This window comes from Aspergillus ochraceoroseus, assembly GCF_002846915.1.
Source record: "Aspergillus ochraceoroseus IBT 24754 chromosome Unknown P175scaffold_1, whole genome shotgun sequence".
In the NCBI taxonomy this organism is placed as follows: Eukaryota; Fungi; Ascomycota; class Eurotiomycetes; order Eurotiales; family Aspergillaceae; genus Aspergillus; species Aspergillus ochraceoroseus.
Genome location: NW_024468476.1, coordinates 2,804,404 through 2,829,785, shown reverse-complemented (window position 1 = coordinate 2,829,785; position 25,382 = coordinate 2,804,404). Strand labels below are relative to the sequence as shown.

The 25,382-nt window shown below is 47.5% G+C and overlaps 6 protein-coding genes across 6 annotated transcripts; 4 read left to right on the top strand and 2 right to left on the bottom strand.

Moving 5' to 3' along the window:
* Positions 1–460: 460 nt before the first annotated feature.
* Positions 461–3,909, top strand: P175DRAFT_0513528 (telomere length regulation TEL2 family protein). Its single transcript, XM_040898759.1, has 6 exons — positions 461–1,346; positions 1,400–1,744; positions 1,806–1,892; positions 1,955–2,513; positions 2,568–3,281; positions 3,353–3,909. Exons 1-6 carry the CDS (start codon positions 479–481, stop codon positions 3,813–3,815), a joined length of 3,036 nt encoding a protein of 1,011 aa, XP_040755971.1. The 5' UTR covers positions 461–478; the 3' UTR covers positions 3,816–3,909.
* P175DRAFT_0470811 (Sec1 family protein) lies at positions 3,849–6,342 on the bottom strand (the record flags this gene model as incomplete). The annotated part of the gene is made up of 4 exons (XM_040895058.1): positions 3,849–5,462; positions 5,512–5,723; positions 6,001–6,196; positions 6,265–6,342. 4 exons carry the CDS (start codon positions 6,340–6,342, stop codon positions 3,972–3,974), a joined length of 1,977 nt encoding a protein of 658 aa, XP_040755970.1. The 3' UTR covers positions 3,849–3,971.
* Positions 6,343–6,941: 599 nt separating this feature from the next.
* On the top strand, positions 6,942–8,925 carry P175DRAFT_0470808 (putative plasma membrane SNARE protein (Sec9)). The gene is made up of 2 exons (XM_040895057.1): positions 6,942–8,313; positions 8,366–8,925. The coding sequence occupies exons 1-2, from the start codon at positions 7,105–7,107 to the stop codon at positions 8,423–8,425; spliced, it is 1,269 nt and encodes a 422-aa protein (XP_040755969.1). The 5' UTR covers positions 6,942–7,104; the 3' UTR covers positions 8,426–8,925.
* A 440-nt stretch (positions 8,926–9,365) lies between these two features.
* P175DRAFT_0450270 (U2 snRNP complex subunit HSH155) lies at positions 9,366–13,276 on the top strand. The gene is made up of 2 exons (XM_040894460.1): positions 9,366–9,491; positions 9,552–13,276. The coding sequence occupies exons 1-2, from the start codon at positions 9,482–9,484 to the stop codon at positions 13,232–13,234; spliced, it is 3,693 nt and encodes a 1,230-aa protein (XP_040755968.1). The 5' UTR covers positions 9,366–9,481; the 3' UTR covers positions 13,235–13,276.
* Positions 13,277–18,170: 4,894 nt separating this feature from the next.
* On the bottom strand, positions 18,171–20,328 carry P175DRAFT_0553863 (uncharacterized protein; the record flags this gene model as incomplete). The annotated part of the gene is made up of 5 exons (XM_040900517.1): positions 18,171–18,708; positions 18,776–18,885; positions 18,947–18,970; positions 19,070–19,124; positions 20,153–20,328. The coding sequence occupies 5 exons, from the start codon at positions 20,326–20,328 to the stop codon at positions 18,600–18,602; spliced, it is 474 nt and encodes a 157-aa protein (XP_040755967.1). The 3' UTR covers positions 18,171–18,599.
* A 2,977-nt stretch (positions 20,329–23,305) lies between these two features.
* On the top strand, positions 23,306–24,547 carry P175DRAFT_0429779 (C2H2-type zinc finger protein; the record flags this gene model as incomplete). The annotated part of the gene is made up of 3 exons (XM_040893385.1): positions 23,306–23,778; positions 23,848–24,338; positions 24,429–24,547. The coding sequence occupies 3 exons, from the start codon at positions 23,306–23,308 to the stop codon at positions 24,545–24,547; spliced, it is 1,083 nt and encodes a 360-aa protein (XP_040755966.1).
* Positions 24,548–25,382: the final 835 nt, after the last annotated feature.

Sequence of the window (25,382 nt, the reverse complement as noted above, 5' to 3'; positions counted from 1 at the left end):
GGTTCCAGGTGATACTCAGATAACTCTTCCTCAGGTAAGAATGATTTAGAGTAATCAGTAGAAGTGTGATTCTACAGAGGTCAGAACCCTGCCCGTATTGTCAAGATGTTGGACCTACATCGTTCGTTGTTGACTGATGGAGCCAACTACAAACGCCGCCTAGCACGTGACCGCCACACTGTACCATTAGTCAGGGCAGATACGATGTAGGATTTCGATAATACAAGAGCTCAGCAAAGTATAGCTCAAGGCTAAATAATAAGTACATCCCCTAAAGCCAGAGGATTCCTTTTTTTCCCCTGGAAAAAATAGCCCAGGTATGGCTCTTGAGCAGATATCGTGGAAGACAATCGTATCGTGAATGCACAACCCACTAAATGCTGACTAACAATGCACAGCTTGCATACACTCTCCTCTACCTCACGATTCTCTTCAGATTTCTGCCAGGCTCAAATCCCAATAATGATCCTCTCCGAAGATGGATGGCCTTATAACGGAGATCAAGACAATAACCCATGACCAGAGATCTGCTCTGACGGCTTCAGGGGAAATTTCTCAGCATACCAGTCTACAAAGAGGCGAACCTACACCGAGCGCTTCTTCCAATACAGAGCCAGCATCCGCGAGTGATATTTTAGCAATACTGAAGGCAAATCCAGATCAGGATGAGATAGCTAGAATTCTTTTCATCCTCGATCCATCTCATGCGAAGGATCATTCAGCGCATTTTAGCATCAGAGTCCCAAACCCGACAACAGCCCAGATCCTCAACGCTTTAGTAAGCATTACAGTTCCGGATCATTGGGACTCTATCAATGCAGGCTCGAAAGGTTCCAAGACTGGTAATTCTAGACTCCGCGCTGCTTTGCTAAGATGCCTCAGCAGTGTGCCCGGCATCAGTTGCTTGGTGGCCCAACTCCGCTCGCTGATCGCGTCCTCCCGAGCATCGTCTCAACAGGCAAATGCATCCGGCAGTCAAATCCAGATCAGGAACATTCTTGCTATTATATCCGCCTTGCTGGAGCCAAAGGAGCTGGCTTTACGCCTATACACTGATATAGACATGCTTTACAACAATGTAACTCAAAAGCAAGTGGCTTGGAAAGAACTGGTGTCGCTTCTCGCGGCCAGTAGAATCCTGTCGGTGTCGGCGGAAGCTCTCTCATTAATTCGGGACGTTAATGCCCCCAGTAAAATCGCCTGGATTGGGGAAGGGCCTCAGTATGCATCATGGCTCGGTACCAATATCTATCATATGGCTTCAAAGCTTCCTGTTGGTTATCAAGAGGCGCATTGGAAAGCACTTGCTTCTCTCACAGGAAGAGCACTAAGCCTTGGGTACACAGGTAATTAATAGTCCGCTTGCCCTTTCTATTTCCATACTGAATCATCCTTCCAGATCAGCTAGTGAGGGAAATTTACGCCGGATTGCTTATCCGTCAGTCTCTTTCAGAGCAATACATCTCGCTCTATGAACATCTTCGCTGGACTGAACAGCTCGCTGTGCTAGAAGGCATATTTCGCGATATTGAGAAAAAATACTTTTTGTCCGAGTCCCTAGATGAAAGCGATGTTTCCGCGAACCACGTTGTGAATGGTGTCGCGGCTCTGTGTTCAATTCTTTTATCGAAGCGACCTAATCTTGAAGGCCAATTGATTGACTGGCTTTCAAAAGGCCATGGTGGCTCAGTACAAACAGTTCGACTGCGTAGGGCACTATTGGTGAACTTAGCTCACCAAAAAGGTAGATCCAATTCATTATTTACGACGACTAGTGTTAAAATTGTTTTACTGATATACGACAGACCTAATTGTAACCTTGTTGACCAGAAGTCTCGAACAATCTGCTGATAAAATTTATATACAACATGCACCGCTGCGCAGTCAAGAAGGTATGAGTCTCCGCTCACTAGTCGTGACACAGTCAAATCAATAAGACACTAACATGTCATAGCAAACACAGAAGTTGTTCTTCTTGCCGCTGGCTATCTTCAGCGCCTTGACCCGGATTCCATGAAGCACATTGGCCGTACTGGGATATTCCTCAATGCCGTTTCAAACCGTCTCGCAGCAGCTTCTACGAAGGCCCGTTTCCTGGGTATGCTTATCGGAACCGCAATTTCTCAACTTATCGAACAGCCTGGGAAAGCAATGAAATTCGATCTCGAAGAAATGGAGAGCAGCGAAGCAAATTGGTATATGAATCTTATTCAAGTAAGCGACAGACTCGGGTCCGTGGATTCACTGAAAGCGCCAGAAGAAAACACGACGATGTCGCACCAGAAGCCCAGAAAGACTTTGTTTTCTATGGCAAATCCTTCTTCCACATCATCCGGTCAGCGCTCGGCCAAGATCGTGGCCATAGAAGAAATCAGTGCTTCAGATGGCGATGATGATGATGATGATGAAGCCGAAGATGATGACCTTATTCCCTACGAAAAACCTGATGAAGATCCATCAGACTCCGACGAGGACCCCACCTTGATACAGCGTAATAAGCCAACTGCTCCAGTGTAAGTTGACTAGACATCTGCTCTATCCAAAATCGTTACTAATAGAACCACCAGGTATATTCGCGATCTCATAACGTATCTGAGAGATACAGAGAATGTAGACCGCTATGAACTAGCAATCACCACAGCTCCTTCACTGATCAGACGCAAAACCGGCTTCGGAACAGAACTCGCAGAGCACACGGATGAGCTTGCTCTTGTCTTAGTCGGCTTACAAGAGCAAGCCAAGTTTCCAAAATTCCACGAATATCGTTTGCAGAGCATGATTGCTCTAGTAGTCTCACAGCCTCTAAAGATGGGCCGATGGTTCTCCGCTATCTTCTTTGATGGAGATCTATCCCAAGTCCAACGGTCTGCAATCCTCACAACGCTCGGCCTCAGTGCCCGGGAACTAGCCGGAGCAGGCGAGGAAGACGCAAAAGCTCTAGGTCTTCCGGCGTTACAAGACTCGTCCTTCCCATCAAAGAAACTTCCCGCAAACCTAGAGACACTATATCTTACCGATGAATCCCCAATCGCCAGTCTAACAAAGTCACTCTCACAAGCGTCCCTCCAGCCATTGGCAGCAAACGCGGCCGACTCACTTTCTGGGCCCAACGCCCTAAAAGTGCGCACATTCTCCTCCCGAATGGAAGTCGAAAAAAGACGCAAGGAGCGCGAAGCCCATCGTCAAAAGTCCACAGTGAAGGATCTCTACAAAGTTCTCTCCGAAGGGTTCTTCTACCCGCTGACAGGCCGGTTCGAAATCATGATACTGCAATTCTCGTCGTGAGTATCCTCGCTAAAGCCGCATTCATTATGATACCTCCACAAATAGACTAACCATTGATAATTATTAGGTCGACTGCCCCATCACATAACCCATTCCTAGTCCCACATCTTCTCTGCCTGTTCATCCAAACTCTAACACTGACCCTATCAACAATGGGTCCTCACACACCTTTCCTACGCTCTCTTACCCAGGAAACACTGACATTCCTCCTCTCCCTTCATGCACGCCCTGTCTCTGAAGAACCGAGCATCTTGGCTGCTCTTCTGTCGCTCTTCCTAGCAGTGATCGATTTAAATGTCGGATCCGGTACCTCAGGTGAAGAGCAACTAGTGACCGAGTTTGCCACGCAGGTCATGGAACTGCGTGAGTGGGCCGGGGAGATTTTTGATCGTACCCCTGCGACACGAGATACCAGTGATCCCCGAGAACAGGTGCGAACGTTGTCCGCGGGAGTTATGGTGAAATTAGGCGAGGTGATGGAGAGATACCAGGGTCGGCTAATGGGCGTCAATTCTGGGTTTAAATACTGATCTAGATCTTATTTAAGTAGTTGGGTAAAGGTGAAACTCGTGGCTTTCTTCATCAGTACATGAACGTGTATTATAATAATTATTCGAGCACTGTAAAGCTATCCTTTTGTGGTATTAACATTTAATATCCTTGCAGGATGAAGCGAGTCGTATTACTCAAGTCGGCGCAAAGCTACCTTTCCCCATCGCTGCCTCCATCATCCTGTCCCCGCTAATGATACTCGTTGTACAAATAACAATCTTCCGTCTCGGAGCCTCCTGGGCGGCGATAAATCTAAGCGCCGCGATTTCAGTAAATGTGATACCACCCAGGAAGAACACAAAAACGGTCTTCGAGTGGTTGTTGCCGCTGAGAGTCTGTCGCGCGCGAACTGCCTTATCGTCACCCTTCTGAACTATGCTAAAGGTGGAACCCCGAGCACTCTTGACGACATCCTCGAATCCAAGCCATCCCGGGGATGCGGTGTTCGCAGGGCTTGTTGTAGCTGCCGTAGAACCACCTCGTATAAGCGAAAGGATGTATGGTTTTTGGAGAACGCACTGGACGAGCCGGATACTCAGCGGTGCAAATCCGCTATACACGTAGGCGACATCGTTTGGCTCCTTTTCACTAACTTCCTCCACCACGAGGCGTAGGTTCTTCCGCAGATAGCTGTAGTTTGTTTTGGCTCCTGCTTGGGCGCCAGTGCCTGGGAGTAGCATGGCGGTGGCGGAGGAACGCGGCTGTAGGAGTTCCATCTTTTCCAAGGCACAAAACGTTAGCAGATGCTGGTGTCCATATGCTTGCACAATCTGTCTCTTGAAGTTTTCGAGGTCTCGGGGTCGTAACCCTCCAGACATACACGACTCCAGACACAGTAACCGGAGTATAGCTTTGAGTGGGACATCTCGAGCAATGAGCTCTTCAATTGAAGGATGTTGGTAGACAGGATCAGCGCCCGCAGCATGGTTTTGCTGAACTTCCAAAATCTTGCGGAAGATATCTGAACGGGTATTTCTCATGATTTCCTCCGCGAGATTGGTGTGGACCCGAAGGCTTTGATGCTCCAGCTGATATGTTGGCAATTTGTTCACAAATTCGCGAAGTTCGGACGTCGTTTTCGCTGTATGGCGGCTTTCGTAGTCAGTTTCCAGGCGGCGGGCCACCCGGTTCAAGATATCGCCCACAATAGCAAAATTGGCATCTCGAAGTTGGTCAAACAGCTGATCTGAAGCATCCAGCTGGATCTTCCGTTTCTGGGCTTGCTTAGAGGATTGTTGGGTAGGTTTGGAAGATTCTTGGGCCTGGGGCGCTGAACCAGCGCCAATAATCGATGTATCGACGTCCGCTTGATTGTGTTTAATCCCGACCAATTCATCGATCAAGCCCTCATACGTTAGCTGAGTGAGCAGAGGTGTACCGAAGTCAACTTCTCGGTCGATAACAATTAGACTCTCAATATGTGCACTAGGAAGAAGACCTCGAGAGGCGAGATCCGCCAAGCCAGAGCTCTCCTCTGCATCGAGCTCCTTTCTCATTCGCAGTAAGAGATCAGCAAGTCGCCGTGCGTGGTCTCCTTTGCCGACTATGCGGGGGAAATAACCGTGCCGTTTCTGAATATCCATAAGGCCCTTTGCTGCATGAAAGATACAGCCGGGATCTTTATGCTACATCAAATTAGCTAAGAGCTGTCTCGATCAGTGACAAGCTTCTTACCAGGTAGAGGTCACCAAATGAATCATCCAGCTCCAGCGAAAAGACATCTTCCTCTAGAGGGAAAAAGCAAAGAGGCAATTCAGCAATATTCACGTCCCCAATAATCCCTGCGCTCTCGAGAATGGCATTGCTTACGAGGGTCCGTCGCGGGGCCCAGAAGATAGAAAATTCATGGTCAATGCTGCTGTTACGCTGTAATCGTTGGATTTGTTCTAGGCGTCTCGTTAGCTCCCTCTGATGGCATCATTCAATTGGAACTTTCAGTCAAAGAAAGTCTTATAGATGAGCTAGTAAAAAAAAATGACTTAATTCAGGGAACCTGCGTGACTACGCAGGGGTAAGAAGCAGTCTGGGTAATCTACTTGCAGTCCCATCCAGAAGCTATTTTGTCCGCTGACATGGGTAGCCAAAAGAATTTACGAGGAATTTTGAAAAGAAAAGGAAAGAAAAGAAAAGTAACTGGTGTGTGAAAGAAATAGCATCACATACCTGCCACTGCTCGCACCTGGCGGGCCTTTTCGGCATACACTAGAAATACAACATTGCGCTGGGTTGAGTCGACATTGCCATTCTCGAGCAAGAATACGCGGTCTACGCCGTACTCCTGGAGCTGGGAGAACTTGACAAACAGGCCAACTGGGCCAGCCAAACCCTGGCTAATCACAAGATTCTTCTTCCCGCGAACCTATAATGATAATATGATTCAGCCTAGGAACAACACGAGATGGAGAGACAAGCAGGAGCCTTACTCACGCCTTCAAGGAGGTTCAGCAAGTCCCTACGCGCCTTGTCCTTAAAATAGTCCGCATCCGACCCTAGATACGGCGCCATTGCTGCCGTGAAGCACTCCAGGAGAATCCCAGGAGAAGCACAGAAGACACAAGACGAGACAAGAAGAGGATTGGGTGGATCAGTTGACGTTCGTAGCGGCTACCTACCTAGGTAGGTTTCGAGGCTTATCGGATTTATTAGTTTATCCGGTGGGGTAGCTCGATGAGCAAATGTGGGAGAATTCTGATCTCGATCGAACCCTCGTATTCCGCCTCCTATAACTTGTATACCGCAATATAGATATATTGCGGCTCACAGGGCAGCTCAATAATTCAATATCATAGAATTCTAATCTCTCTCTAAAGTATATGTGGGCAAGATATCCTCTACTCCCACCTAACCTCACTGATTACATGCCACTATTCTACCTATTTGGGAATAGTCCAAATTCAACAAGGCTTGGAAGTGCACAGCCACATACACTAGCCCGTCTTGGTTTAGTGTCTATATCTTTGTCACCCTCAATAGTATTGATACGGTTATTACGGTCTCTCACCTAAACATTCCCACCCAAAATATGCGTAACAGTGTTACATCGATGCCCTTGGCTGTTGGCTGTTGCCTCCCCTGACAACCAAGTCACGGTTTCATCTTTCTTGTTCTTGTCTACTCCGTACTCCTATTCTATTGCTGCTCTTCCCCCTCTTCTATCTGTCCTCCTTCAATTCAATCGTCTCCTGACTGTCGGCTCAACAAATTTCTTGTTTCTTTGTATTGCCTTTTGAATTTTCTTTCTTTGTACTTATTACCCATATCCCCGCCATGAGACGCTTCGGGCTAAAGAAATCGGACGACGGTGACGAGGAATCCTCCAACCGCTTAGCCCTTTTCGGGTCCAGGTCGAAGAGCAAGAGTCCTGCACCTCCTGCACCACCTGCTTCGAATCCTTATGCAAAGCCCATTCCCACGGACCCTTATACAAGAGCCAAGATCAATGCAGGAGTAGCTCCTCCCCCTCCTGGCATGCAGCCTGGTGGACCCGCGAACTCCCAGCCCAGCAGCGGAATCCCTGGCGATAACAAATACCAAGGCTATGCACCGAATACATATGGTAATCAGAGCGGATATGGAGCGGATCGTTATGGTGGCAGCGGAGGCGCTCCTTCAGCTTCCCGATATGGCCCCGGCGGCTATGGTGGATTGGGCAGCGCCGATCCTAATGACCCCGCTGCGGGAGACGACAACCGAGCTGCGCTGTTTGGAGGGGCAAGGGAAAGAGCAGAGACACAACAACCTGGGGCTCCCCCGCCGTATTCTGAGCCATCCGCTGGCTACGGCGGTACCGGTACTGCGTATACCTCTGCTACCTACCAGGAACGGCAGCTCACAGCAGAGGAGCAGGAGGAGGAGGAAATTCAGACAGTCAAACAAGATATTCGATTCATCAAGCAAGGTGATGTCTCCTCCACTCGTAATGCCCTTCGCATTGCAGCACAAGCGGAGGAGACCAGCCGAGAGACCCTCGCCCGCCTTGGTGCTCAGAGTGAGATGATTCATGACTCAGAGAAGCATCTAGATGTGGCAGGTGTGGAGGGGCGTATTGCAGACGAAAAGGCCAGAGAGCTAAAGACGCTAAACAAGAGCATGTTTGCCGTGCATGTGTCAAACCCCTTCACTAGCGCCCAGCGTAAACGAGATCGTGATGAACGTGTTCTCAGCACACACAAACAGGAACGCGATGCCCGTGCCGGGACCCGAAGCGAGGCATTTCAAACCACCGCACGCATGGAACGCACATTCAGAGATATTGAACGAGAATCGAACAAAGCTGAACGGGGCAGGAAGGCAAATGTCACCGAACGTGCCAAGTATCAGTTCGAGGCCGACAGCGAGGATGAGGCTATGGAGGATGAAATCGAGCAGAACTTGGATCTGTTGGCAGGTGCAACAGGCAGATTGAACCTTCTCGCCAAGGCGACGGGTCGTGAATTGGACGAGCAGAACAGACACCTAGAGCGTATCATGAACAAGGTACGCATGATCCCCATTGTCGTATATAGTACCAAAGCTAACAACTTTGCAGAGCGAAAATGTCGACGAACAGCTGGCCATGAACCGTGCCAGGTTGGACCGCATCCGTTAACCCTACTAATTCTATGACTGCCTGGTGCGGTCACTCCTAATTTTGATGCCAACTCCCCAGTTTTACCCTAACCACCCATCTTTTGGCATTCTTGGTCCTCCTTGGCTCCGTTGTTGCTAGGCTCTACTTATTCATGCTGTGGATCAAGTAATATAAATGTGCATAGACTATTTTTCTCACTTCACTGGTGTAACTAAGTTCACTACATCGCCTAGATATAAAATTTTTCAATCAAGAAAGCCCAATAACGCCTACCTACGAAATCTAGATTTTGGTGCAAGGTCGTGACCACAACTGCATCAAAGGCCCATCTCTTCAGCGCAACTCAGCTCTAACCACAGCATTCATGGGTATTAGGGTGAAAATGGCTCGTGCTAATCATCTCATACATGACGTTCTTTAGATGCAAACCCGCTTTTCCCATTTATGAGCCGGGAGAAACTTGATCACTTCATATTCAGTTAAGGGAAGGGGGGAGAACATTCCTATAGTTCTGTAAGAGGAGTTTCAATGAAATATGATATTAATATGCCTACATTTTAAGTTAAATCCTACTTTTGGGGTACTTGAGAATTTGAACCTGCTCTGCTTCTTGTTCGTACATTGATATATATTTTATCTCCGAATAGTGTGGGTCAGGGCGTTGTGGAGAACAACACAGCATTCGAACCTCTACCAAAGGCCACAGCTTTCAAAAGAAAGACACTAGTTACATAGCTATTCCCAGCAACATATTGTTAATTGATTTTTAGACTTGAAGTCCGTGTTGAGTAGAAGAAGATTGAAGATTCGAGGAGAATCACTTCGACCCAATTTCGGAACTCATCACGTGAATCCTAGATCGTAGACCACGTGATTATTAGTCATCTCACCGGGAGCCTTTGGACTTCATTCCTTTTTGCGCGCAGATTTAGCTTGAGATATCCCCTTATCCCTCCACAAACCATCCTCCTCGCGCCGTCCTTGCGGTTTTTTATCCGGATGTAGCTGCTGCTATTACTTGACAAGAGATTGCTTGCTCTTTATCGCGTCTTTGACCTTTAAATATTCATCAACATGTCTGACGGTATGTCGCCCCAACTCAAAGTCTCGTACGCGAAGCTACTGAAACTGACCCCTCCTATAGCGGATTTTGAGGCTGTCCGCAAGCTTCAGGCTGAGCGTAACGCTGCAGCTGCTGCGAAGAAAGGTTCTCGGACCTTTGATCCGTCTAACCAGCGCACTGACAACTCAACCAAGGCCTCTTTGACCGAATCGTTTGACACAACACTTTACGAGAATAACAGCGCCGACAGATATTCGGGTTACAACACCTCAATCGCCGTCAACGATGGAGATGAAGATATGGAAGATATGGATGGCGGCCACCAGTTGGTCGGACAATACACCGCGACCAGGAGCCAGATCGATGAGCTTGCCCAAGGGAATGGAGTTGAAGAGGAGGACATGCTTCTTGGACGTGAGAAGGCCGCCAGAATCGCTGATCGTGAGACTGATTATCAGAAACGTCGGTTTAACCGAGGACCTTTGACCCCTACCCGGGCCGATCCGTTTGCCGCGAACACTCATGCCACTGTCGAGGGAGAGGGTCAGACTTATCGTGAAGTTATGGCGCTTCGTGAAATTGAAAAGGAAGAAGAGCGTGTCAAGAAGCTGATCGAAGAGAAGCAGGCTCGTGGCGAGAACGGCGTTGTGGAACATGAGGCCACTTTGAGCCTGGACGATAAAGAAAACCTCGAAGCCGGCTCTACTGTCGCTGTTGCTACCGGACGAAAGCGCAAACAGCGGTGGGATGTGGCCTCTGAGTCGACTGAGACCGCCCCTGCTGCCCCAGAAGTTGACGAGGCCAAGACTAAAAGATCTCGTTGGGATCAGACCCCTGCGCCGGTTGCCCCCGGAACGACCGAAGAAGCTCCTAAGCGCCGCTCGCGATGGGATCAGGCACCGGCAATCGCATCAGCCACGCCTGTCGGCAATCAAGGACTTGCAACTCCTATGCATCCTTCCCAAGTAGGTGTGCCCATGGCTCCAACCAGTTTTGGAACTGATATCTCTGCCCGCAATGCTCCCCTATCGGACGAAGAGCTTGATATGATGCTTCCATCGGAGGGATACAAGATTCTGGAACCTCCCCCGGGCTATGCTCCGATTCGGAACCCCGCAAGAAAGCTTATGGCAACTCCTGCGCCTGTCGCTAGCTCCACTGGGGTTGGTGGTTTCATGATGCAAGAGCCTGAGAACGCGCGCGTGCTCGGCAAGCAACTTCCAACTGAAATCCCTGGAGTTGGTGACTTGCAGTTTTTCAAGCCGGAGGATATGGCCTATTTTGGAAAGCTTATGGAAGGAGGGGACGAGTCGGCCATGACCGTGGAGGAACTGAAGGAACGCAAGATTATGAGACTGTTGCTTAAAGTTAAGAACGGTACTCCGCCAATGAGAAAGACGGCACTGCGTCAACTTACCGATAATGCGCGGCAATTTGGAGCTGGCCCGTTGTTCAATCAGATCCTCCCACTTCTCATGGAGAAGTCCCTTGAAGACCAAGAGCGCCACTTGTTGGTCAAGGTTATTGATCGTGTCTTGTACAAGCTGGATGACCTTGTCCGACCATATGTCCACAAGATTCTAGTCGTCATCGAGCCATTACTCATCGATCAGGACTATTATGCTCGTGTGGAGGGTCGGGAGATTATCTCAAACCTGGCGAAAGCAGCCGGCCTTGCGACCATGATTAGTACTATGCGCCCGGATATCGATCACGTCGACGAATATGTGCGAAATACAACAGCCCGTGCCTTTGCAGTCGTCGCCTCTGCTCTTGGTATACCAGCTTTATTGCCTTTCCTCCGTGCCGTGTGTCGCAGCAAAAAATCCTGGCAGGCTCGACACACAGGTGTCAAGATTGTTCAGCAAATTCCCATTCTCATGGGCTGTGCTATCCTTCCTCATCTGAAGGGTCTTGTTGACTGTATTGCAGACAATCTCAGTGATGAGCAGGCGAAGGTTAGGACGGTCACTGCGTTGGCCGTCGCAGCTTTGGCTGAAGCAGCCAATCCTTACGGTATTGAAAGTTTCGACGAAATCCTTAACCCTCTTTGGACCGGAGCCCGGAAGCAGCGTGGCAAAGGTCTTGCAGCTTTCCTTAAAGCTGTCGGGTACATCATTCCTCTCATGGACGAGGAATATGCCAACTATTATACCAGTCAGATTATGGAGATCCTTCTCCGAGAGTTTTCGTCACCTGATGAGGAGATGAAAAAGGTGGTCCTCAAGGTGGTATCGCAATGTGCAAGCACTGATGGTGTAACTGCGAGCTACTTGAAGGAACACGTCCTGACTGACTTCTTCAAGAGCTTTTGGGTCAGGCGCATGGCCCTTGATAGGAGAAACTATCGCCAAGTTGTTGACACTACTGTCGACCTTGGGCAGAAGGTAGGCGTTGGTGAGATTCTCGAGCGGACCGTCAACAACCTGAAAGACGAAAGCGAGCCATATCGAAAGATGACTGTGGAAACTGTTGAAAAATCAATTGCTTCTCTGGGAGCCGCCGATATCTCGGAAAGGCTGGAGGAACGTCTGATTGATGGTGTCCTGTATGCTTTCCAAGAACAAAGCATCGAGGACATTGTCATTCTCAATGGCTTCGGAACCGTCGTGAATGCCCTTGGCACTCGTTGCAAGCCCTACCTCCCCCAGATTGTGAGTACAATCCTGTGGCGGTTGAACAACAAGTCTGCCACTGTCCGTCAACAAGCCGCAGATCTCATTTCCCGCATCGCTTCAGTTATGAAGCAGTGTGGAGAGGATGCTCTCATGGGTAAACTCGGCATCGTTCTGTATGAATATCTGGGTGAGGAATATCCAGAGGTCCTTGGTTCTATTCTCGGTGCTCTCCGTTCTATTGTCACAGTCGTCGGTATCAACCAGATGCAACCACCTATTCGAGACCTGCTCCCCCGTCTCACTCCCATTTTGCGAAACCGTCACGAGAAGGTCCAAGAAAACACGATCGATCTTGTGGGTCGTATTGCTGACCGTGGCCCGGAATCCGTCAATGCTCGCGAGTGGATGCGTATTTGCTTTGAGCTGCTGGACATGCTTAAGGCCCACAAGAAAGGTATCCGTCGTGCTGCCAACAACACGTTTGGTTTCATCGCGAAGGCTATCGGTCCTCAGGATGTGCTGGCTACGCTTCTTAACAATCTTCGTGTTCAGGAACGTCAGTCGCGTGTTTGTACGGCTGTCGCCATCGGTATTGTGGCCGAGACTTGTGCACCATTCACGGTGCTTCCTGCGTTGATGAATGAGTATCGTGTACCAGAACTTAATGTGCAGAACGGTGTCTTGAAGGCTATGACCTTTGTGTTCGAATACATTGGCGAAATGGCTAAAGACTACGTCTACGCCGTTACGCCTTTGCTCGAAGATGCCCTCATTGATCGAGACCAGGTGCATCGTCAAACCGCTGCTACTGTTGTCAAGCACATTGCGCTTGGGGTGGTGGGGCTTGGATGCGAAGACGCGATGGTCCATCTCCTCAACCTGGTGTTCCCTAACATTTTCGAAACCAGTCCCCACGTTATTGATCGGGTTATTGAGGCAATTGATGCCATTCGCATGGCGGTTGGTACGGGTACAGTCATGAACTACGTATGGGCCGGACTGTTCCACCCAGCACGCAAGGTGCGGACGCCGTACTGGCGACTTTACAATGATGCCTATGTACAGAGTGCAGATGCGATGATTCCTTATTATCCGGGCTTGGAGGATGATGGGCTGGAGCGAAACGAATTGCTGATTCTGGTTTAAGCGGACAAAAGCTTTTCCGTATTGTGTTTTAATTGATTGGGGTGGGGGGGGGGTTGTGTGTGTATAGGCGTTGCGGCGTACTACGTTGCCAAATCGGTCCTAGTTATAGTAGATTCAGATAACCTTTCTCCAGGCTAGGCAGCAATATGTATTTTTTTTTTTGAAGATTGCGAGTAAGAGGATCCATTCTGACCTCACTTGTCTTATGTAGTTGAAGTACTGACGTCGTTGTCGGCACCGGAACAGAGAGACCTGAGGCATCGACGTCATTGTCTCCAAAGACAGGCAGAGAAAGTTGCCACCACCACAAATCAGAATCCAAACGAGAAATCCGAATAAAGAATGGGAATAACCAACTAAAACGAGGTGGAATGGGATGCCAAATGTTTTAGTATGTGCCGCGTAAGCCTTCTCCAGCAGGCCCCTGTCATGTTCATTCATGTCCATGTATGTAGTATGTACATTCTTGATTCTTTACTGGGTCGGTCAACAGTCCGTACCGGCTACCTCATCTGGAGTAGTCTCTGACTACCATAGTTACTTGATAATTAGTGACAGAAACAGGGTCCGTTATTTTCTCGGGAGTTTACTTTCATTGCCCGTTTTGGGAGTCTGTGATCAGGAAACTACATCTTGAGTAATCCGTAGAGTTTAGATTTCCCCCCTCCTTTTCATCTGTAATAATACTAATTCCTCCTGCAGAGCACAGACACTGATAGATCCAATATTCACTCTCAAATATCCCCTTTGAACTTTCAGCACCTGCCTAGATAGGCTTACTTTCTCTCTTCATACCATCCTAAGTAATTAATTGGATTACTGGATTCTGTAGAGACCCAATCTCTGTATGCTTCTCATACACCACCCAATCATGCACTGATTTATTCTTCTTTATGAGATGATAGTATAGCTGTGACGAGATCTAAATAATTGATTTTCAGGAATCGTCGGACTAGTCCATCCTCCTGCAGGGTCTACTCTTCTCAAGCCTGGTTTTCGAATCTCCTTTTTTTTTTTTTTTTTTTTCTCCTTTCAACATTTACTCCGTCTCAACTCTCCAGGTTCAAGGGTCCTTCATGTAGTTAGTTACAAGACAGGCTGGTTAGTCTGTGCTTAGATTAACATCACCAACCCCTTGAGTCCAGGCAATTCCATATGTACGGTAGTACTCTGTTACAATCTCAATGAAAGTTGTTATTACCAGAGACTCTAGCAAGGGAAATCACTCCTCTCCTTCTCTACTCCGTACCTAAATTATCTTTTCTTCATACAGATTCGGGTTCCCTTTCCAGAAATGAAGATACCTGGAACCCCCACCAAGACATCGCGGGATCCACTTTCTTCACACTAGAATCCAGCCTTTGATCAAATTTCTCTCGTTTGAATCGGAAGAAGCTTCACCTGGGTTCCAAGGTTATTCGGGGCTATGCCCTTGTTTGGGACTTTTTCAAATTTGGAGGGTTTGGGGGGGACGGACTGGAGGGGAGTGAGTACCCATGCCTACCCCGTACGTAGTGCCGCCGTTTTCTGGCAGTGTCTCAGAATTTGACTCTACATCCGATTCACTGTGTGACTAGGTATGTACTCTGTACCACCGATTGATTACTACTACCTAGGTATACTAGTTAGTAGTAGTAGTAGTAGTAGTAGTAGTAGTAGTAGTAGTAGGATTGCAGCACAACACGAAGTACTAGTATCAGGTGACCCAATGGCACGAGCAGGGATGCTGGTAGCCCCTGAATGGGTACGGTACTTGTAGGTAAGTAGTAGGTACCTAGGTCCTACCTAGCCTTTTCTATTTCTTACTCGGTTGAATGAGATATCATGCAGACAAATCAACGTTCTAATTTCAGTTACGGAGTACATGTACCAGTGGAGCCCGAAAACCAAGGGGCCATGGCGTGTTTCAGGTTATCGCTAGCGTCATGCCTGCCCTGGGAATTGTGGCTGTATCCTGTGGAGATGCCAGGATCGGACGCAGGGATGATATTGAGGATACTGATAGTAGTAGTACTCCGTAGTAGTATACCTCTTGCCTAACGGGCTGCGGGGTTGTTACATTGATTTTCTTTCCAATTTTCCAGTGACTTTGGATGCGATTTCGGAGATGTACTAATATATTCTCTGGTTGGGGGTTTCCAGTAAGAGCCAGGAGTGTAATCTTTTAAGTTTTTGGTCTTGCATAGATAATATTCTTGAATGTATCTCAACCTAGTATACTATAAGCTAGCATTTCCCCAACGTTAGGTTAGGTACGAGTTTATCTATTAAATAAGTCGTATAATCAATACCCAGTGGATAGAAAACAAAAACAAAACCCTTGCTGACAAACACGGCTAACTAAATCAAGTCTGGTAAAACCCCCCCCCCCCCCCCAAATCAGGAAAAGCACAGTTATCGAAGATGGATGAGCACGCGTAAGCTCCTGTGGGTCGCTCATTATGATTGGGTTATCTGCCCGAGCCAAGCTCGGCTATCGACTATCTGCCGTCTCCGGGGAATGTCTACCCTGCGCCCTGGCGCCCTTAGCGTGCAGAGTGGGGTCGACGATTTAAATGAATAGTGGGATCTGTTCTGCCAATCAGCATTTGAGAGCCTGATAGGGGGCTGCTCCGGTCCTCGACGATAGGGAAGCTACCTCCTACCACAAGCGTTAGGTAGAAAGTTAACCTGTTAGTGAGTGGACTGTGAGGAAATCTTGACTTTCCTGAAGACTTCCAAGGTTGACAAAACTGCCTACTAACTACCTAACTACCTAGCATAGTGGGCCACTATCTAATCTCTAAATACTCTTTTTTTTTTTTTTTTTTTTTTCAACTCTTCGACATAACAGTAGTTACAGTACTGCTTGCCATGTGTGGGGCAGCGGGCTTCAATCGGGAAGACTCCACTCTGGCTGACTGTGGCTGGAATTTCACCTTCTATCCATCCATCCGTCCGTCTCCCTCCCCTCTTGGAAGATACAGGTAACAGTAGTCTTAACCATATTTCTACTTAATTACCATTGGCCCAAAGGCTACAGCCAGCAAGCAAGCCCACTAGTGCGTTTTCCCGTCCGACGGTCAAATTTTTGGGTACGAGAATAGCACTCGTACTCCGTACTCGGGAATGGAACCTCGGTTGGAAACCTTGAGCGTTTTCAAGCTTGAACGCTGCCTTTCCGATAGTTAGTTAGTGATCGCGATCCAATTTCACATTGATTAGCGCTACTCCCAAAACTGAAAAAGAATGTTCGTGGAAACTTCAATGATTAGTTCGTCCTTATAGGGTTCTAGGCGTTCTGCGCATTGTCCGGATTAGGTTGTTCGAGTCTTAGGGCCTTAGGTACTGTAACTTAGTGGGGGGAGGGACTGGATTGGATGTGTGTGGTGGTTCCGTATGTGATAGAGGACTCGAGTCTAAGAGTACTTTCTATACCCGGTCCACGCTGATGCAACCCTTATCCGCCTTATCCCGTGCAAGAATTCGACTATTCGCTAGTTGTCGTATTCCGTACTCGTACTCTCACTTCAATTTTTCCCAACCCGAGAGTCTGAATCAAAGTTTTGTTCATCGTTAGATGGAGAAACGTAAAACACGCCAATCAACGACGATCTGCCGTGTGGGATACGCCAAGAGGAGAAAGAGGGGAGGGGGGGGGGGACCCCAGATGACAGATGGGCAGTTGGTAACTAACCTAAGGGTTTTTTAATATATCATTTAATCAAAGTAAGTTTTTTTGGTCGTTTATTTTGGCATGGCTTCATTCGAGTCGTTCATACTTAAATAAGGTCTGCATTGATTAGGGCAGATCATCCATGTTCCTGAAGATTGTTTCTCTGCATCTGCCATCTACCGATGTCAATCACCAGTGCCGAGATATATTCAGATTAAACCCGAGACTGAGACACACTATCATCGGATTATAGAATAATAAAGGCGAAAAAAAAAAAGGAGGGGAGGGGGGGGGGGGGGGATATTCAACTATGACAGAGTCAGACAGACTCGAGTTAAGTTTGGAGAATAGTAAGGTAATTTGGTCGTATGCATATCACGCACGAAACAACAGACTCATTTTGTACTGTACTATACTGTCAGTTTTGTAGGATGCATACTCTGTATAACTATAGGATAAGTCTTCAGGAGTTCGTGCCGGAACCCTAGCATACTATATTCTTAGACTGAGGCATGCTATCGGCTTCTTCGACGGATAGGCTTACACAACACTTGGACGTCAGCTAACTAACTAACTATCGGCAAGGAGGCTTGAGGTTTCCCCCCTCTTTCTTTCCAAGGGTGGATCAGAGGAATCTACCAGGCACTTGTGCGTAGGATGACAGTATGACTTCTACTGGTCTCCTCACTAGTGATAGTTAGAGGATCCCATAGTTTTCCGCAGCAAACCAAGCCTGTTGGCCGAGCAAGCATTTGTCGAACGCCACCAACATGTGCCAAGAGCCATGGTCCATAGCTATTTCCAAACCTTACGCTTCACGTGAACTCTATTTGACGGTTCTCGGTGCCCGCTTTCCTTCGTTATCGACACTTAAGAGTTACTCCGTACCAAGCGCGAGACGAGAGGTTGCCAGGTTGGTCCTTCAACCCAGAGCCCACACCCACAGAATTACCCGATCAGGCCACCCCGCAGCAAGTTTAGGATTAGAGCCAACAGAGGGGGTCGGGATTGTGGCGCTCATTGGACAGCTTTGTTTGCGCCATTACGCGTTTTTGGGGATGATGTGCCGTGGGCCGGACCCACACTTTTCCTAAAAGCGCAGTGTACGAGCTACCATGATAGGCTTAGGCTATCTCCCTGCCTCTGGAAACCTTCACCTTGGAGAGGCTATGAAAGGGTCAGGCCAGGTCGGACCTTGGAAAATTCGGGTTTAGATAAGGCACACGGGAAGGAGGTGGGGGTCGGCCAACAAATGAGAAGGTGTGTTGGATGAAAAGCGGTGAATCTGTGAAGTTTCCTGATTGCTAAATCCAAGCTGTACCTAACTAACTATTATCTAAACTTGGTAATTTGGTTCTCGAGGGTTATTATCTTGGATATCTAACTATTGTGTGGAAGATTCTGGAGAGGGGTTTCCTCCGCTTGGACCTTCTCTTGCCCTCTGGAACTGCAGGGTGTGCTTCTGCATTCTCCTTTCACAGTCATAGTGGAGCCAATTCGATGCCTAACATAGTTAATACCTAGTGTTCCGTCAGCGAAACAAAGAACAGGCACAGAGAGAAGAAGAAAAAAGGGTCAAGGAAGAGAGATCCTTCAAGCCTCGAGTTTCAACCAAATCACTTCATGTACTCCATCTAAGTCTCAGTTATTAATTCCGGGTTATCATTGCGATGAGGTGATTTTATGTCAGACTTTGGTTGGCAGGAGGACTCAAAAGGAAAGTTCGAAACGGACCGGACGTGACTCGGTGTCGACTTTCCCTGTGATAGATTTCATGCCGACGACGGGTCTAGGCATTTGAAACGTCCACCCCAGCAGCCTAGAGCCCGAAGGTGATCATGTTCACCATTGGCTGTATGCTGAAGATATCACTGCTCTCTACTTACTGCGCAATGGTGGTAGTGTTATTCTCTACTGTATGCGATGCAGGACACTTAGTGTGACTGCAGCTTCCACGCAACCATACGTCACAAATCAGCGACGAGCCTTTGCTGTTCTATTTCGAGGGGTCAATCGACGGCTGGAGGCAAAAATCCAACCAGAGTGGATGGATTTACCTTACCACTGTGGACACTCGCCGACTATGGCAAGTGGGCCAAGTTGGCAGGTTGCTTTCGGGAATTACTCTGCAGAAGATCTTGGGACACTACCAATCTACAAAGTAACTATCTACGCCGTACCAGCTGCGAGTAGGCCAGCCAGCGCCTTAAGAAGCTTGGCTCTGACCTATTGCCTCTATGGGAGTTAGTACTCTTAGTTCTGCGGTAAGTTGCGCGCTACTCAAATCTCGAACTCTGAAATGCTCAATTTGACTCAACTCCAGTCCACTTTTTCCTGGTCCAGAACTTGCTTTGGAATTGAGAAATACCTTTGGCACTTTAGCCGTCCCGTGAAAAAAAAAAAAAAATCTCACTATCAAATTATCGACTGCTGAAGTATTCTAGCGTATGGAATAGCACATGCTCCTCGTGTCAAATCCGGTGGCTGAAGGACCCACGTCGGAGCTCAGATGCTTTTCTAACCCCTTCTCGCGTGGTTGATTATTGGATCCCGTTCAACTCCTTTACACACCTGCTGTTTTGGGTATGTCGAACGGCTCCTAACCCGTTGTTCATAATTTTTTTTCTTTATTTTGTTCCTTCGGGATTAAATTTTGGTACAATCTCGATATCCATCACGCACCACGTGACAGCCAAAACTCCTATACTCATCCATGTTAATAATTATGTAAAAAACGATACCATAAGAAAATAATTCATTAATAGTTCGAAATTAATGAATTCAACCCATGTCAAATGGGCAATTGCATTTGCACCTCTCTCCAGTCTCTCTGTACCTACCTGGTACTTAGCATGTACCATGCATTCCACAACCAATCATTCTATCATCTTGATAAAAGGATAGCCTCTTCTTCCCCTGTCGCTCAGTCCCCATCTCTACCTGGGGAGGCGTTTATCATCGAATAATGGAAGACCAACCCCGGGATCAGCCTACGAAAGTTTAACAATAAGCTAACCCAAACAAATGACTCGGGATGAGTTGTACCTATCAGATTCTTTCGCATTCTTTTCTCCTTCGACGACGTTGTGGCACACAGACCTACTGCCTCCTTAAGCAAACGGCTGCAGAAAGTGGAAGTGGGCGTTTTCGTCGCGCATCCACTTTACATTAGTAGTTTTGAGCTGTGTTGTTGTTGTTGTTGTTGTTGTTGTTGTTTTTTTTTTTTTTGCCTTCGAGAAGGTTCAAAGTCGAGGGATAGTCACGTCAGGACTTGGTAATCTGTAGCACGATGCGGTGCGGTGCGGTGCGGTGCGATGCGATGCGATACGATGATCAGTAGTTGAGTGGCTATCATTTGAGCGAGGCTTCGGCGATCGCGGTTACTGGTAACTAGGTTAATCTCGATCGTGTCAGCGATCCGGCTGCAAGTTCGAGTCATGGTGTATACTACCGGTATGGGGGGGGGGGGGTGGTGTTTTCTTCATGAAGAATATTCCCAGTGAAAGTCAAAATAATATTCATTCGCCTCGACTATTCGTTAGCGTACAAAATACATGACGAAAATAAGAAAGAAAGAAACACGGGATTCTTTGGGTCTCAATATACATACAATAATAACAGCCTAGGCTGGAAGCTGTCTCTATATTCTTCCAAGCGGAAATGCCGTAGCCGCTGACGTCGGTGGTGGGCTTCGCAGTGATAGCGCCTCCAGGGAATGGAGTTGGGGTTACACTTCGGAGGGGTAAAAATGTGGAATTTTGAATTACTACTACATCAAACAAGACCAAATTGTTCTTTGGGAAAAGAATGAGCGAGGGAGGGGGGTGCATGTGCATTAGTTAGGGAATGCTATACTCTGCTGTGGTGTGTGTGTGTGTGTGTGTGTGTGTGTGGGCTCGGTGCATGTCATCAGCCAAGGATGGAGAGCTTAAGGTGAAGAAGATAACTATGGCACCCTGACTGAACAGGAAGTATACTGAGGATCCTCCAATCTCCAGTATAGGTATGGGCACGGAAAATAGGCAATAAGAAAATATATTACTCTGTAACCCCCCGTGCCAATCACCATCCACATACAGAGGATGTAAACTATTTCATGAACAAAGAGAGACAACCAAACTAATTTATTGGACATTGAAGAACGGAACTAAATTCCATGATCCAACAACCCCCTCTTCCGAGTACACATGTCCTCTGATGAGGAATATCCCGGGTATGGTGTCATGCTGCCGGGATGAGCATTGAGAGGGTACATCGAGCAAGTCTCGTCCGGAGGGGGGACGTTTAAGAGTAAGTGAGGGCGATAACTAATGCGGCAGATGTGGATGCTTGGGAGCAGCAGCAGACCGCTAATTTCTCCTCCATCTCTCCATCTGTAATTAAAGGTCTGTACAGACTCTAATACGGAGTACTCCGGACTCTGTCCTTGAACTCAAGTATTCTTCCATGCAGAGTTCAGATCTAAAGTCCCATTCAGATTACATGTGCTGATTGATTGATTTTTCTGCAGCCACCGGATATTTGGGCGGGTCAAGTCATCGCCTTGACTACCACCATTATCCTCGACCTACTGAGTGGTACTCCGTACTGCTTGAGATTCGGAAAGAAACGAGTCGCATGGAGAATGGGAATTTCGGCGTTATTTTCTCCTCCTCGTTTCCCGTCGAATTCTTGTTTTCGTTGGATAGCCTTGAAAGTTCACCCTAGGGTTTTCCTTTTTCTCATAGCTGCTCGCATGCTCATAAATGCAGAGCTAAAAATCGAGTAAGAATCGAAAAAAAATCCGCGTGATAAAATTGTAAGTAGTAGGTGATTTCCCAAAGAGGTTGCTCAGCCATGATACAGAACAGAATCCCCACGGAACGGGTGTACCCTTGGACGTATCTTTGTAATCCCCGCTACCTTGTCTGCTTTTTAGGATTTCTTTTTCTCCAGAACGAATTCTTTGTAGAGACGCGGCACAACCCGCCCACTCTTCCCCCCTTTCTAGGGTACAAGACCCCAAAATAAAATAAATAACAGAAGTTGAAACTCAAACTCGAAGAGATCCTCAGATCCTCATAGGTTGACCAGCCCACCGCCCCTTTGGATACCATTTCCCGCACTGTTTCCCATATATGGATATAGCTTGCACAGCCTAGCTGACTAGATAGAAGGTATTCCGCGCCCTAGAAGATATGGAAGGTTGCTTCTCTCTTTGTACTCCTTTTCTTATGGATTACCTACCTCCATCCTGCAGAGTGCTCTGTACATATATATCCACACATTGTTCCGATCCTGGAGTTTCACACAATTCCCCTGGTTGTTGACTGCCTACCTAGGTAGGTAGTAGTAGTATACAACATGGAATCTCAATGATGATTGATAACAGAGATGAAACATTAAAATAGAACACCACAATTAATCTCAGACTAAGTCAATCATAACCAAACCATAAAAAAGGAATAAAAGAAATGAAAATGAAATGAAAAAGAAAAAAAAAAAAAAAAATTCAGGGAAACGCGCTAAAATAAAGAAATAATAAGAATGAAAAAAAGTAAATAAATAATAATTCAAAACAAGTAATAATTCAAAAAGTAAATAAATAAATAATAAATAAATAATAAATAAAAAATAAATAAAAAATAAAAGACCATCGAAACCTTGAGGGTCACCCGAGGAACTGGTTCTCATTTGGAGAGATTTCCTTTTCCCACTAAGCCATTCCGTTTTTTTTTTGTTATTACTTTAGGATAAGTATTCGATTTCTTTTCGGGTTATTTCCTTTTTATTTGATTTTATATTATTATTATTATTATTATTATTATTATTTTTTAACACTGGCGCCGTTTCGAAGCCTAAGCGGCCCAAAGTAACGATCTGCAACCGTCCCCGACGGGACGTCGTCAGTGGCACTAGTCCATCACCAACACGGCAACGCCAGGGCTTTCCTTCGTCCCTGCGGCCCATCCTCATGCTGAGATCCTGTATTTGTTCATAAGCTTCGCCGATCGCCTTTTCCCCAGACTGTCTTTTCCTTCTTCCTGGCCGCCGGGTCTCCCTTTCTATTTCTCTCGCTCCCCCCTTTCTCTTCGCCATAAAGACTGCTCGACGGATTGTCACTTATTCTTGCTCTTGCACGCACATCCTTTCCACCACTGGTTGCGCGGATCACTGTCACTCGATTTCGAAACATCTTCTACTACCACTGAGTTGATCATCCCCTCTCATTCTTCTGCTTCTGCGGCTACTTGAGAGAACGGCTGCTCCTCCTATCTTTCTCTTCAATTTGCAACCGCATCATCCATCTTGTTTGGTTCTACCCTGCACCGCGCAGCATCCTTCCATCCCTTGATCTTCGCTCCAACCGCGCCCGTTGCGAGCACCACCACCACCACTTTCACAAAGTCCCCCTTGCACGACCATTGCTATCCTCAATGACGATGGTCCTGGAGAACCAGAACCGCCAGTATGGCGGAATGGGTTTTGATCATGTCTATCCACATAGTGTGCCTCACACTCAGCCACACTTTACAGATCCCTGGACAGCCGCTCACACCACTTCTCACTCGACTCCTTCGGTCTATGCGACGTCCATGGGCAGCACCCAAATTGGCCTGGCCCATATCAAGGAGGAGGCCGCTCGTCCTTCCACCATCCCCATGCCATACTCCAGTATCCCGGTTTCTGCGCCGTCAATGGTGGCCGCTAGCAACTATTCCACCACAACCTCCACAAGCTACCCCCCTCCGGAAATGATGGGTCTCTCTCACGATATCCCTCGTACCACCTTCGAACAGGCTCCCGCTTATACCACTGCTCCCGCCATGAGCACCTTCGCCCCCGCGAACTATGCGCCGCTCAGCTATGCACCCACAGTCCACCAGGATAACCGCAGAATACCCCATGCGTAAGAATACCCCCTCCCCAGAGACTACCAGAAGTGAAAATGAAAGCTTACCTTGTGGCATTGTTCCAGTGATGCTGCTCGTGTTGGTCAATCGCAAGCTCCCCCAGGCCCAACTTTCGGTGACGCTCTTGATGCCAGTCGTGGAATGGTGGCGCTTAGCCAGGACTTGACCCCTCGCAATGTTTATGCCCCTCGAGCTTCGCGAGGCTCTGGCGACTCTTACGGATTTCCTCTGGCACATTCTTCCGGATCCTCGATTTCGTCTGGGGGATCTTACCCTTACTACAGCGCATCCGTGGCGTCCGTGGAGTCATCCGTAACGGACTACAGCTCTACCACTTCGGAATCTTATGACAACGGCCATCTTTCGCGAACCCTGCCCCGCCCATCGAACCTGTTGACTGGTAGTGCTCCTCCAGGTCCTCAGTCCATGATGAGCCAATTCAGTTCCAAAATGCCGTCCAACACCCAGAAGAAGCACAAGTGCAAGGTGTGCGATAAACGATTTACCCGACCATCATCGTTGCAGACCCATATGTACAGTCACACTGGAGAGAAGCGTAAGAACCCCCCCCCCCCTTTCTTTGCCTCCCCACAAAAAAAAAAAATCAATCTTACCTGTGTGCTTGTGACACTAACAAGGAATACAGCATTTGCATGTGACGTGGAAGGCTGTGGCCGACACTTTTCCGTGGTTTCCAACCTGCGTCGACACAAGAAAGTCCACAAGGGCGACAAGGAAGGCGTTTCAGGCGAGGATGAAGAGTAAATTTTCATTTTCACCTAATTTCCTGAAGCCTGCTATTTCGAGCCCCTTCTCCTTTTCAAGTTTGCCGGTGCTTGAACTTGCCCACTCAAGGATTCCACATACACCGCAGTGGTGGGTCTAATACCTTGTACAACAGCTCGAATTCCTCTTCACCAGTTTTATTCTCTTTTCTCTCTCCGCTATGCCGGCAGAGAATGATACCCCAATTCTTTTTGTTCTTTGTTGTTTTTATTTTCTTTTTTTTTTTTTTTTAATCATGGATAGGCAAGGCAAGGTATAAGTGACCCGGAGGGATTCTCCAATGACGCTTTTCGATTTTTCGCAAGTTTATGACCATAGAGGTACGGGTTGTTTTCCTGGTTGGAGGTCCCTATTTTCTTTCGTTTCTCTCGCTAGACTAGGGAGTTGGTTTTGTGGCATGCCTTTCTCTTTTTCTTTCTCCTTTCTGATACCAACTGGGTTGTGCTTTTGTTTTCACTTAGCTACTACTTCTCTGCGTTTCCGTGACTTGGTTCCCACAGGGAGCTCGGAAAATCATTCGCAGCCGGCAATCTTTCTTCTTCTTCCTTTTTTTTTTTTTTTTTTTTTTTTTTTTTTTCGTTTTCTTCGGGTCTAGAGCATCTCGTCGTTCATCCCTTTTCTTTGTCCTTGATTCGGACGGCGTTGAGCCTGTCCAATGATCTATTCCCAAATTTCGCGTGTCCTTTGGCTGGGATTTGTCCCAGGTTTTTGATGGATGATTTAAATTGCTGAAGGAGAAGCACTCATACAGCTGGAGTGCTGGACTGTTATCCGGGAGCAAAGGCTGGAAAACAACAGGATTTGTTTGAGTATG

Coding starts and splice junctions, on each gene's coding strand:
- P175DRAFT_0513528 (XM_040898759.1), top strand. CDS start 479: ATGGATGGCCTTATAACGGAGATCAAGACAATAACCCATGACCAGAGA. Junction 1,893..1,954: donor ACCGCTGCGCAGTCAAGAAG/GTATGAGTCTCC, acceptor AACATGTCATAG/CAAACACAGAAGTTGTTCTT. Junction 3,282..3,352: donor ATGATACTGCAATTCTCGTC/GTGAGTATCCTC, acceptor GATAATTATTAG/GTCGACTGCCCCATCACATA.
- P175DRAFT_0470808 (XM_040895057.1), top strand. CDS start 7,105: ATGAGACGCTTCGGGCTAAAGAAATCGGACGACGGTGACGAGGAATCC. Junction 8,314..8,365: donor TAGAGCGTATCATGAACAAG/GTACGCATGATC, acceptor ACAACTTTGCAG/AGCGAAAATGTCGACGAACA.